Below are 12,788 nucleotides of genomic sequence, written 5' to 3'. Positions count from 1 at the left end.
GGCTCAGAATAGCCCTCCGACTCTAAGCAATTATTTTCATGTTACATTCTAAGCAAAACATGACACTCATGTTCTCCTGTTGGCATCAAGAAAAAGAGAAGAAGGAACCTTTCTCTCAGAAACTACTACTATATACGCCATATATTTCGCGAGTCTAAATTTTTGCGAATCGGTAACTTCCCGATAATTTCGCGAGTGGTTAAATTTGCAATCGTGGAGTCCTGTACTGAACAGAGAAATGTATCCGCATAAGTCACATTCATATCAGCATTAGAGTCAATATTTTCACGTGTTTTTAATTTTGCGAATAGCAGCTGACTTGTGAAATTCGTGAAAATAAAAAACTCGCAAAATATTGGGCATATACAGTACAAGAATTGTGCTATTGTGCTAATTTTCTGAAGACGTTTCTCTCTTGGTCTTCTCATCTTGCTACTTTAGGCAAAATCTTTGGTATGTTGTCTCAAAAACATTCCATCGATAAAAAATGTCATCTCAACAAAGAAAAACTTCAGATCAATTCATTTATCCTTATTGTGCTTTGTTCACACAGTGGCATGCATGCTGGTCTTCTGTCTTCCCCAATTAGCACTAATGCCTGCAAACTAATTGCCATTGAATAGAGATTACCTAATCTGATTAATCCCTATTGTGTCACCACAGGTTTTGTTGGTCTCTATGCTTTCAAAACAAATGCAGACAATCAGAACAATTTGATTTCACACTAAAAGTCTTGTATTCCACTGATGATGTGCATAATTTATTTATTTCTACACCCATGTAGCTCCAACGGCTTCCTCTAAATATATCAAAGAGCTATCAAGTGGCACAACTGAAACATGGGAAACTTTATTTCACTATCCCTTCAGTTTTTCACTGGTTTGTTTTTGCATGATGTTGAGAAAATCTATGAAAGAGTCAAACTCAAAATCTACAATCGTATAATGTTTGTCATCCCGCAAAGCCATGATATTTGAGAAGAAGACCGGGCCTTATGAGCGATTTGAATGGATTTAGAGACCAGAAATTTTGTCATTTGAAGACCATGATTCCTCACAATGATTGCTTATCAGAATTTTCGCATTCCAAGGGCAATCTAAATTCACTTGTTTGAAGGATGGGTACAAAATAACAGGGATTATGACAAAAATACATTCCTTGATTATGACTGATCATCCCTGCATGGATATTTCCTCTTCTGGCGACAGCAAGAAACCGATACTTTGCAAACATTGCATGATTCAGCTTGTAGATATTAACTGTCATAAACTTTGTGCAAGAGAAATCCTTAAATGTGGAATAGACAACCGAGGAAATTGCATATATGCCTGTGATTTATTTCTCCTGGAATATTTAAATATCATTTGGGCATATCACACAGGAAGTGTGGAAATCATCTAGTTCAACCCCTTGGACAACAGTGCAAACTTAGTTTGCAGCCCTGCATGAAGATTATACCACTTCAAAGTGCTAATATTGAAGTATAGTCACATCTTGTGAATATCTTATACATGAATCATACACATGGAATCTTACACAAATCAAGCAACAGAGACTTTCCTGACTGTCCTCAACAAACATGAGAAAGCATGAAAATCTCAAAATTGTGTTGGCAGCTCATTAGAGCATTTTAAAGGTAGTCTTTTCAATGCATAAAGTACAATGAGGTTCATTTCATACACTGAATACCTAATTGCAGGAAAATAAAAGCACGCCTAACAATTTTGTGATAATCAAATTTATGGAAAGCACATTATTTACTGCATCCTTATACTAAGTTAATATGAGGCTACATTGATGACAATGTAATATGTGTAATGTGCATGGGGGTTTAAAGTAAGAGACAATAGTTGTAAGTACTCTTGAGTATTGAGTCAATATTGACTCTTAAGTATTGAGTCAATATTGACACTTGAGACCTCCTTTTCTTTAAACTAATCAGGCATAATATAAGGAGAATGAAAGCTAATGTATAATGTAGACTGAGGAAATTAATGCAGCAATATATGATCAGTCGATCACATCACAGAAGTTTGAGAAAAATTCAGGCAATCCATTCAAAAGTTATGAACAATTTAAATTTTTAACTTTTGGTGCCGCCATCTCTGGATGAGAAGACTACCACATTTTGCAAATTCATGTACATGTATGAGCAATAATTCAAAGAAAATGTACAAAATGTCAATACATTTCCACTTTTCTAGCAAAGTGAAAGAACACTTAATTTACCTCTATCAGGAAGTAGGGAGAAGTATAATGCAATTAACATATGTCTGTTTACAAATCAGCAGAATATGTACTTTTCATAAAGCATGAAATTTTGTAGCATTTTTTTTTTTTTTTTGGGGGGGGGGGTTTACTTTATATCATAGTCAACATGTGATGTCACAGTGGTCATCCAGCTATGTCTGCACTTGAAACAAACAAAAAATACAAACTTTTGATTAATAGGCCAATTTCTTTTTGTCAAATATGCAGATGTGGATGCAGACGGGATGATCAGGTTAATTGATCTATTTAAACAACACTTTCAATCATTTTGTTCAATGCTGGAGGAAAGAGTAACGGAAGAAATGTAACGTCTATTTGTACAAATGAGCACTAAAATATGACTTCCGTGATAGGAGGGGGTAATGCTTTCGCTAGTTGTCACCCCATGAATGAACCTGACAGTGGAAACTTCAGTTTGTCTAGTTCAAGTAAGATCCAACAGCAACATGTGGAAGTCATCAATTATAAAAAAAAAAAATGACTGCACTTTCAGCACTTTCCTACTACAATCAATCTATTAACAACCAGAAATAAATCAGATGTGATATGGGACATCATCATAGGCAATCTATAAATAAATGCCATACAAATATCTACCTCTATATCTAGCTAAGACGAATGACTGCACACTAAAACACACAAAGTGACACGTGCTCAAGCGTGCTTATCTCAGCGCACATTGTCAGCGAATACAAACATTTCTTTTCGGCGTAGCATCCGTGAAGGATCGCGCCACATGAAATTCATATCCTACCCACCGAACCAGTGCCGTGAACGAGTGCGAAAACCATGGCAACCACGTTTAGAGGCATCCTGTGTGCCCAGACGACGAGGGTTGGCTATTTCTGGTGCTTCAATCAGCACCTACATTAACCAGCAGCTGACAGAGCGATCCAGGAAGTGGTGTGTCATGTCCTCCATGTCCTTTACCCAATAAAGTGTGTGTGTGTGTGTGTGTGTGTGCATGATATGTGTGTGTGTGTGTGTGTCGGGGGGGGGGGGGGGGGGTCCTGCATGGTTTTGACCATCAGACATACACTGACATCTCCCAGAATGGGCGACATGCCTCTCTCTACTTTTAAGTCCTTCTGACAACTGAATTCAAGATTCATGTCAGCATGTCATCGAAAGAGGTTCTGATCATTAATCTCTACTCTGAAAGTTGTGTGTGTGTTTGTTATTTTTGTGTTTACCCACGTATTACAGTCAACCTTTGCTTAATTTGACTTAATAATCACCTAAGTTGAATGATTGCCTTTCAAAGTCGAAGGTCTTTTTAAGTCCTCTTCTCTTTGAATTCTACTGATTTGAATTCCTCCTCAGAGGTCGAATTTTCTCTAAGTCCAAGCTATTTCTTCAGTCCAAATAGCATAGACTAATAGGCAAGGTTGACTGTATTACATCATGACATCATTGCATCATGCCTTAATATCACTCTCTAATTGAAGCCCATACATACCAACCATCAAGAGTCTCCCATAGCCAAATGTTGTCATATTTTGAGAACATAAAGCACTAGGCAGCATTTTAATCTCAGGAGAAGATTGGAAGATGGAAGAGACATACCTCATAACTTCAGTTTGATTACTATGCTATAAAGCACTCTTAGAAAAAAAATAACAATATAAAGAAAACTGCTTGCAGAGGCATGTATCACTGTACAAGTATCCCCTACCTTAATAAAAAAAATGTACGATATAAAAATTGTGGAACATTTGATAAGTCATGCATGAACTCTGAAAATGAAAATCTGATAAAGGGCATGGTAGGGGGATAGGAGGGGGAAATGACATACATTTGATGTCTATCCAGGCATGTACTGGATGGTTAAAGTTGTCATCCACTTTGCCACTAGAAACATAGTTGACCTACTCACTTACTCATGCTCTGAAGAGGAGACAATGCAGCAAATGACATTGGCTTTGGGGTCTGTAATTTCCTCAATAAGTTTCACTTCCCTCTTGACACGATGCCTCTGTATCCTTTACGACTAAAATGACGTTAGTGGCCCTCCCACACCCAAGTAATCTCTTCCTTTGTGTGTTTTACTTCTTCTCCCTTGCACAGGCCGACTGACTCTGAGGTTAGCATTGCAGTAGCGGGAGGCGGCTGACAACTTCCCAGCAGTCTCCCAAAGTGCTAGGGAGCCTCGTGGAGCCTCTAAGGATTGGTGCCAAAAGCCAGCGCCGCTACGTGACATTGCCTGCAACAGGTGCCCCACAAGCAGAAGATCATACATGGAATCGTCTCTTGTCACCTCCTCAACATGAACGGATTAATGCACAAATCGCTGCTGTTTGCATGTGTTGCCATCGGCATCTTCAGACTGACAAAGAGCCAGACATGGCAGACAACATGCCCCAGGCCATGCCGCTGTTCCATGGACTCAAGCCCTCAGCAGACTTACAGTCTCGGACCAGGGTCTTACAAGCAAGTGGACTGTCGATATGGGAACTTGTTCAGCATACCTCAAGGGCTCCCAGCAGATACACAAGTGCTCCTACTGGCAAACAATTTCATCAACACTATCACCCCAACAGAACTTGAACAGGTTCCCCGTCTCAAAAAGCTGGACTTGTCTCACAATTACATCACAGAAATAGGGGCGGACACTTTTAAATTCAACATTGACCTGAGGATGTTAAATCTTGGATGGAATCAGATTGTGACTGTAGCAAACACTGCATTTGATGCCCTGAGTGCTCTATCAAGACTTCTCCTTTCATCCAATCAACTGACTGAAGTACCTCAAGCAGTCCATAATCTTGTGTCTCTGGTCCTTTTGGAGCTTTCTCGAAATCAAATTGTCACCATAAATGAAAGCTCTTTTAGCAATCTTGCTCGTTTACAGTTCTTAAATCTGCGAAGCAACCAGATTGAAACAGTGGCACCTCTCACATTCAATGGGTTATCATCACTTGTAAATCTGCACCTGGCATCAAACAAGCTGAAACTGCTGCCTCAAAATCTCTTCAGAGGCCTGAACAACTTGGCCGATGTATCCCTGGGAATGAATGACATAGAACTAATCCCTGCCAACATCTTTCACAATCTGCCCAAAATCCGGCATGTAGACCTCCACAACAATAAGCTGACTGCTCTGCCAGCTGGAATCTTCCAGGGTGTAGGGACACTGGAGGAGATAGACATACTGGGGAATCACATTCACAGAGTGCCTGCCACTCTGTTCAGAGGCCTAGGAAAGCTTCGCACCATTGAATTCACTGGAAATGATCTCCTCCAGCCTCTCCCGGCAAACTTATTCCAGGGGTTACAATCTTTACAGACAGTCAAATTTCACCTGGTTCATGAGATACCTGCCACCATTCTTAATGCTGTACCAAGTCTCACTCGACTGGAAATCACAGAAAGTGACATGCCCACCCTCCCAGAGAGGCTGTTCCAGAACTTGCACAACTTAGAGACACTTCTACTCTCTGATAATGGCATTGGAATCATCCAGCCAGGAGTGTTTAGCTCAATGAAAAAATTGAGGACCATAGACATGTCAGCAAATGCGATCACTGCACTCAACGAAACAACCTTTGGAACATTATCTGCTCTTCAGGAGCTTTTCCTGCAGGACAATCTCATTGCTGGTGTCTCTCGAGGTGTGTTTACTGGAATGGCTGAGCTTCGAACACTAAGGCTTGATGCCAACTTTCTGAGGGAGATCAGAGCAGATGCCTTGCCTGAAAACTCGGCTATTAGAACCTTGCAACTGGCTGAGAATCCTCTGGAGAGAATTGATGGTGCCATGCTGACGAGAATGCCTGCTCTGTCTCACATGACCATGGACAGCAAAAGGCTGATCTGTGACTGCCACATGTCAGATTTTGCAAAGTGGTTGCAGAGGAATCGCAACAAGGTGGATGCATCGACTGAAATTACCTGTGCATCTCCTTCCAATGTTAGACGGAGGCCTTTGTTGCGACTGGTGGCCAACCCTCGTAATCCTTTTCGCTGCGTTCGTCCAACCATCACAACTCTACCCAAGAGGCAGCAAAAGACTGTGTCTATAGGGGCAACTTTTACCCTGCCGTGTGAACTGTCCAGCCAGGCTGCAGCAAGGATTGGCTGGCACCTTCCAAACCGACCGGATCTCTCAGTGCCATCATATCGCAATGAGGCAACATATGACCCTGTTGGTCACCTGAAGGTTAACAGTGATGGGTCACTGGTTGTCTACAATGCAAGTAGTGAAGACTCAGGGCAGTACACCTGCAAAACTAGAAATTCTATTGGTATGGACAATATAACCTACACTGTGTCCATCCTGGCAGCTAATGCTCCAACTGCACCTGGAATACTTCCTAAAATACCACCTGTAGAGTCTACTGCCCAGGGGAACACTACCATGATTCCCAAACCTCGAAAACCAACTGTAGGTGTGCCACCAACCAAGGCAACTCCAGCAAAGCCCCCACGTCCAACAAAGCCTGCTATCACAAATGGAACAACTGTTATCCCTACAGCAACAGCCACTGCCGGTCCAGTTGTAACTGGAGAAGGGAGCGTCAAGACCACACTACATCCTCTCACTGCCAACAAACGGACCGGTCATCCAAAGATGGCAGACAGAACATTGGTACCAACATTTTCAACGTTCACGACAAGAGTTGCAAATCGCAAAATTCCTTGGGGAACAGCTCTACCACCAATCTTTGGGGGATCTACTGAAACCCCACTGGGAACTATTGTACCTCACTTGAAGTGCAATCCTAACCCCTGCAGAAATGGTGGAACCTGCACCAGTGTACCAGTTGAGAGTAAGGAGTCTGAGAGTGAAAATGTCAGCTCTGAGAAGGAGCTTCTGGCTGCATTTAATAGCGTTGTCAGAGCACGAAAGCCACAATCCGAATTGAAAATGATGCCAAGTGCAGTCCCACCCAGCAAGCAGGTTCGTTGCACCTGCCCAAAGGTATACGGTGGTCCGCTTTGTCAGTATCGCAAGCCAGGAACACCGACAAAGGTCTCAGTCGTAGAGTCTGCAAGAGATGTCATCACACTTAGCTGGTCACAGAGTGATATTGGTGAGGTTGCAGGTTACAGGGTCTTCTACAGTCTTGTTGGGGATCGCACAGTAGTCAAGAGTATTCCCATACATCCAGATGTCAATCTCTTCTCTATGAGCAAGTTGCAGAAAGATTCAACATATAGGATCTGTGTAATAGCTTTCAATCAAGGAGGTGAGAGTGCCATTGGTGAGGAAAATTGCATATGGGCTGAAACCATCCAAACTCCATCAGGCAACCCTATTTTCAGCATGCAGTTCATAGCCATTGCCAGTGGGGCTGTGTCTGTTTTTGCCGTCATCCTCATCGTAGCTTACTGCTACTTGCGCACAAAGAAGAAGAGGGATAGCTATGATGAAGCGGTTGTTGTGCAAAGGCCATCGCAGAGACCTGCCTCAGCAGCAGCCGAAGTCTTCCGAAGGAGTCTTCGGCGGCCTATGCCATCTTATTACTCAAATATGGATGATCTAATGCTTATAGATATGAATACAACACAGCCAAACAGGCAGATGTATATGAATCCATTCGATGCCAGGCATTCTGCCATGATGCAAGACTTAGAGACACGGCGTACAACTTACTGCAACACGAGCAAATTTTTCAACAAACCCAGTCAGAGACGAACTCTTCGCATCCAAGAAGATACAGTGTTATGATGTGCACAACAGTCCTATCAGGCTTTACACCTGACTTTTTGAATATCATGCTGAAAACATAAGCAACATTTGAACAGTTTGTACAGAAATTTTAACCAATCCAGCTGCAAAACAGTTAACATGCACAGGTGGGCATTTTCTGTAGAGCTGGAAAAAAGCAGAATGATTATGACTACTGAGAAGAGGAGTTGTGATTTAACGAAAAAAAAAAGGATGGGCAGATATTATCTTTAAATCTTTTTTATACTTGTACTTTACCTTTGTGATCTCACACTGAAAGTGTTGTTTGTATGATTAATTATTGCCATAACCATGGTAGATGAATTGGAAAATGTATAATTGTGCATCATGTACTTGTTGTGGCTCACTTGTGTTGTGAAATCAAAATGTATGCAGCAGTTTCAATGTTCTGCAGTACCACTCCAATGGATGCACCAAACTAATTACAGTATTTTACACAGCTTTTAGGCAGCATGTTGAATCACTTGCACAATGATGGTAAATTGTGAAAAATCTTTTGGTGCAGCTAGATACTCTGGAGAACGATTTTAGCTGTATACAAGGACTTCTATTTCACCAAAGTAGTTGTCATTGCTCACTTATCCAAATTAGAACAACTGCTGACAAGATCATATCCAATGTGAACTCAACATCACAGCCTTAACGTCAGATGACATTACTGAAATAGTCCAAGTTCTGACTCAGACGGGGCCCACTGAAAGGGGCAAGTTAAAGAATTTAAAAAAAAAATCACAAATTTAACATCAATTATTAACACCACCTGACATTGATCATGTAAGAGCACACCTGGGTAACATCCTCTTCAATCCCCTGGGAGGAACAAGACAGCTTCTTGTGGGAGGAGAAACTAGTCCTCAAGGGATGTAGATACCGGGAGGGGCAGGAGGAATGGGTTGGTAAAGGTACAGTACATTGTAATTTTATAAATATAACAGGGATGCAGGTAGATTTGACAGATAACCAGCAGAAGATACCTTTGTTGATGTGCCACCAAGTTCCTCATGTTAGCCATGTGCTGCAGGCATTCAAGACCAGTGTCATAACTATGTCAAATCTTTCTTTGATCATCGCATTATGATATGTGTGGAATGGTGTTGCACTTTGATTTTGAGGGATTATGGTAGTTTCTGATTGCTCAAAGAGAAAATACAGTAGAGCCACAAATTTAATCCAGTATGTCCATGAACGAATTGTTTTCTACTCTGTCATGAAGCATTCCCAGTTTGTTGTATAAAACCAACAATGATTTGGAAGAGTGGCATATTACATGTACGTATTTTCAAGTTCCTGCAGAAATGAAATCATAGATCCCATTTGATGAATCAATATGTTGTATCACAAACACTGTTCAAAGGGAAATCATTTTATTTCAGTTTGTCTTACTACAAAGTAGCTAGGAGGAATAGTGCATCTTGTACTGACTAAGATTCATTGACAATGCTGCGGCTATGGATCTCACTAGTTAATTTCCTTACTTGCCAGAGCTGGACAGGCAATGGGAAATTTCTTGGCATCACCAAAATGAGTATGAAAAAAAAATACCCAAGAATGACCAAAGGCCCTTTGCAAGAGGTGTTAAGTCTTAGGATTAGTGCTCGTCCAGACAAACAGAATTTTGGAATTTACCATTATCTCTGGAATAGTCCAATGGACTAGTCCATAGCATACTTGCAATATCATGTTTGAATCACAACTCCCATGAATATTGTCAAAATAAATGTAATTCAAAATTACAGCATTCCTGCTCATCAGTCAGTGATGTTTACTGCAATTTAGGGAATACTTCTGATATGAAAAATTAGCAGAAATTTGAAAGGTTAGTCTTAAATAGGTTCGATGTTTATTATTCACAAAATGTCAGATATGTCTCTATGAATGTGAGTTGGAGATGGGTCTCCCCAAGCAGTCATGATCAAAAATCTGTCCTACACTATCCTAACTATTATAACTGACTCAATAACTACTTTTTGACCTCATTAAAAATGTATAAACATTGCAGATAACTGTTGATGGGTCATTGAACTGAACATATGAGGACTTCATAAATTTTCCATGTTATTGTTGTTATTACTAGCTGAGGAGCTTCATGATGTTATTAAAGGCTTTGCAAAGATTTGTGGAGTTCATCCCTAACTGCTCCTTAAACATTCCTAAACCTAAACCTGGTTTTACAGTATTCATATACACTTGCTGCAGAAATTCGATGACAATTCCTGTCTGGTTTTATTACCAGAATTGAAATTTCAGCATGAGCCTGATCAACCGGTCCAAAGTTTCCATCCCATCTATGACAGGGGAACTAAGTTTTGATGAGGATCTAAACACCATGACAATCAACTTGTTTTATGTGGTTTCTTACTATATCAGGGAACAAAGCAAAGAAATGAAAAGAATTGGGATCCTCAAAATTACCTTGTTACCACAGGGTTCTGTTATATTCAACCAAGGTTCCACTGCCCTTTGTAAAATGAAGGCTACAAGAATTACAATATATATAGCACCATCCTATTTTTAAATCTACAAAGAAAGCACAATCTATTGTTTCAATGCATATACAGTGTGTTTCTTTTATTCGGCATCTTTGAAAAGATTTATGGTAGTGTGTGTCCTGAGCAGCAAGACATTTCTACAAATGCTGTTATTGTCTTACAGTGTGTTGGGGGAAAAAAATAGACATGTGATATATTTCTGTGTACATACTCTACTTGACTGTATATTGGGTACAGATGTTTATTGTGTATTATATGCATTCATTTAAAGTGTATATCGGAGAACATTATGTGATGATTATGATACCATGACTGCAATTTTGTCCTTGCATGAGAGTATAAACATTTTTATCAGAGAAAAAATTAAATTGTGTACTTTTTTTGATAACACAGCGCATATTGTATACTAGCATGTGCAAATAAACCATCCCTGATGCAAAATGCAACAAAGATGTGTGTTTGTCAACTAATTCACATTTGCCACACAAAGTAGTAATAAGATTGGTAATAGCTTGCCGTAAGACACAAAAGTAATGGTGCATCAAGATGTTTATGACTGTGTTATAGCAAGAATGTGGTGGATTATAAGTGTTCAAAGATTTGGGCATACTTTTTCCTGAATACCCTGTAAGTGAAATATCCCTTTATGAGTTCCTACTAAACAAATATGAGTGGTTGAGATACAATTTGAAAACATCAATTTCCACTATACCACACTATTCATGAGTTGCTATTTAACAAATTACAATGACTGGGATGAAGTTTGAACATATTAGTTTTCATCATCAATCTTTGAGTTCCTAAAGATTCAATTACTGGAATCCACATTAAAAACACTACTTTTCACTTAACAAATCATGACTTCCTATGTAACAAATTTAGTGATTGGAATCCAGTTTGGAAGCACTAGTTTTCAAATACTATTCATGACTTCCAATGTACTAACAAAGTCAATGACTGGAATCCAGTTTGAAAACACTAGTTTGCCTTTATTATGAGGTGTTATGAGATATGGAAGGAACAGGATCTTGTATGAACGAACCCGAGCTGGTTTATCCCCACATATAAGTGGGGAACAGGTGTCGTACCTGTTCACACTGAGCAATGGATGGACTCATCGTAGTGAGGCCCCAGTGGCGATTGGATGTGGGGGGCCCTAATGAGGTTCTTGGAGATCATTTTAAAAAGCAAGAGCCATATGTACCAACACACAAAATGAACTGGTAATTGTTACAGGCACACAGGATGTTATCATGTATTACTCTGGGTGGCTAACTGGCTCACCCTATTTTTCTAGTGTGAAGAGGCCTCTTATTGCCTCTGTATTCTATGCCAGCAGTTACCTGCTAAATAGTTAGATATTTTGACTGTGATGCAAAACATCCAAAAACAGCAATATACTTGAACCAAGGGAAAACTAACAAAATTATTAATTTTCTTTGAGTGACAATATCTATCATCCAAATCTTTCCATCCCTACTTAGGATGTGCTTAAAACAGATCTTCCTTTACTACACAGCTTTAAAAAAGGAAAAAATTAGAAACTAATGCATAAGTGCCATTTGATTCCAACTAGTGTGTCTCTCTCTTTGCGGTCCCCTTTTTAGATACATGTAAACATTAATGTATATGTTGGACTCTACGTAGTAGACACAGTTGCTTAACCTGTTGAGGATGGGCTGATTTTGCTGCAACACACATTTCCCAGAGACACTAGCCCGAGTATACTCGGGACTCGTCCTCAACTGGTTAAAGTGTCAGAAGAAAGAAGCAATGTCAATACACACATTAAACTGTGCTGGACCATGTTCACATCAGAGATGGAAATTGACCTTCATCTGGAGAGACACAAAAAGTGCTGGAACCCAGCCCTCCATCCACACATTGCTGCACCTTGAGTCTTTCCCAAGAAGGTTTGAGCCTCTGCTTCATGTAGGTAGCTTCGCAGGAGCTAAATATATCTCAACAGTTGACTTCCTTGATTGTTTTATTTTGATCCCTTAATTCCCTTTGGAAAGTTTGGAGCACAGCGTTCATCCAGTAAAATCGGGGTGAAATCATTGTTGTCACTGACCGATTCTTTTTTTTCGGGGGGGGGGGGGGGGGGGAGATTTCAAAGTCTAAGTACAACATGCACTCCATGTTTTGCTGTTAATAGAATAGAGTTTCACATGGTTACCATGCTACACATAGCTGCGAGTTAAATATAGTCTTCAGACTAATTTCAAGATTGAATAATCATACAAGAGTGTAGCTCCTAAGGTTTTTGGATGCATGTGTATGGCATATGAAAACTGTTTGATGATTTTCACCTTTCATCTTCAATTATGACTGCT

At 40.0% G+C, this 12,788-nt stretch overlaps 2 protein-coding genes across 2 annotated transcripts in view; one reads left to right on the top strand and one right to left on the bottom strand.

Annotated features, from left to right (window-relative positions):
• The window catches only part of LOC139709031 (pseudouridylate synthase 7 homolog), a 154,739-nt gene that overhangs the window by 83,078 nt on the left and 58,873 nt on the right, over nt 1-12,788 (bottom strand). The window lies entirely within an intron of this gene.
• Nucleotides 4,538-7,942, top strand: LOC139709019 (uncharacterized). Its single transcript, XM_071620987.1, has one exon. The coding sequence runs from the start codon at nt 4,538-4,540 to the stop codon at nt 7,940-7,942; it is 3,405 nt and encodes a 1,134-aa protein (XP_071477088.1).

This window comes from Diadema antillarum, unplaced genomic scaffold (genome assembly GCF_040938485.1).
Source record: "Diadema antillarum isolate AM-2024a unplaced genomic scaffold, OU_Dant_1.0 seq00001400_RagTag, whole genome shotgun sequence".
NCBI lineage: Eukaryota > Metazoa > Echinodermata > Echinoidea > Diadematoida > Diadematidae > Diadema > Diadema antillarum.
This window is presented reverse-complemented; position numbering and strand designations above follow the sequence as displayed.